The 249-nt window shown below is 32.5% G+C and overlaps 1 protein-coding gene across 1 annotated transcript in view; it reads left to right on the top strand.

The window, feature by feature from the left end:
- The window catches only part of LOC119592893 (protein unc-13 homolog 4B-like), a 32,966-nt gene that overhangs the window by 20,244 nt on the left and 12,473 nt on the right, over positions 1 to 249 (top strand). The window contains exon 12 of the mRNA XM_037941788.1: positions 4 to 117. Coding sequence (XP_037797716.1) covers positions 4 to 117 — 114 coding nt within the window. The remainder of the gene's footprint in view (positions 1 to 3; positions 118 to 249) is intronic.

The raw sequence follows: 249 nt of genomic DNA, 5'->3' as shown, positions 1-249 counted from the left end.
CAGAGGACTGAAAGCAGTAGATTCCAAACCAGAAACAAAATCTCTCCAAATAATCCCGAAAAACATGTCCGTAGTGGAGCTTGTGTCCAATGCATTGATGACTTTTACAAAGAACTGGTTAGTTTTTGAGATTTGTTTTCTAACATTGTGATTATAAAATTACAATGAGGAAATATGCTTCTTATCAGAAAAAAAAGTTTGTTCAATTTGTTTTGATTTGTTGTAAGCCATCTTAGCTCTTACCAATAA

This window comes from Penaeus monodon, chromosome 31, assembly GCF_015228065.2.
Source record: "Penaeus monodon isolate SGIC_2016 chromosome 31, NSTDA_Pmon_1, whole genome shotgun sequence".
Lineage (NCBI taxonomy): Eukaryota > Metazoa > Arthropoda > Malacostraca > Decapoda > Penaeidae > Penaeus > Penaeus monodon.
The sequence above is the reverse complement of the archived record's forward strand: the minus strand, read 5'-3'. Positions and strand labels throughout refer to the sequence as shown.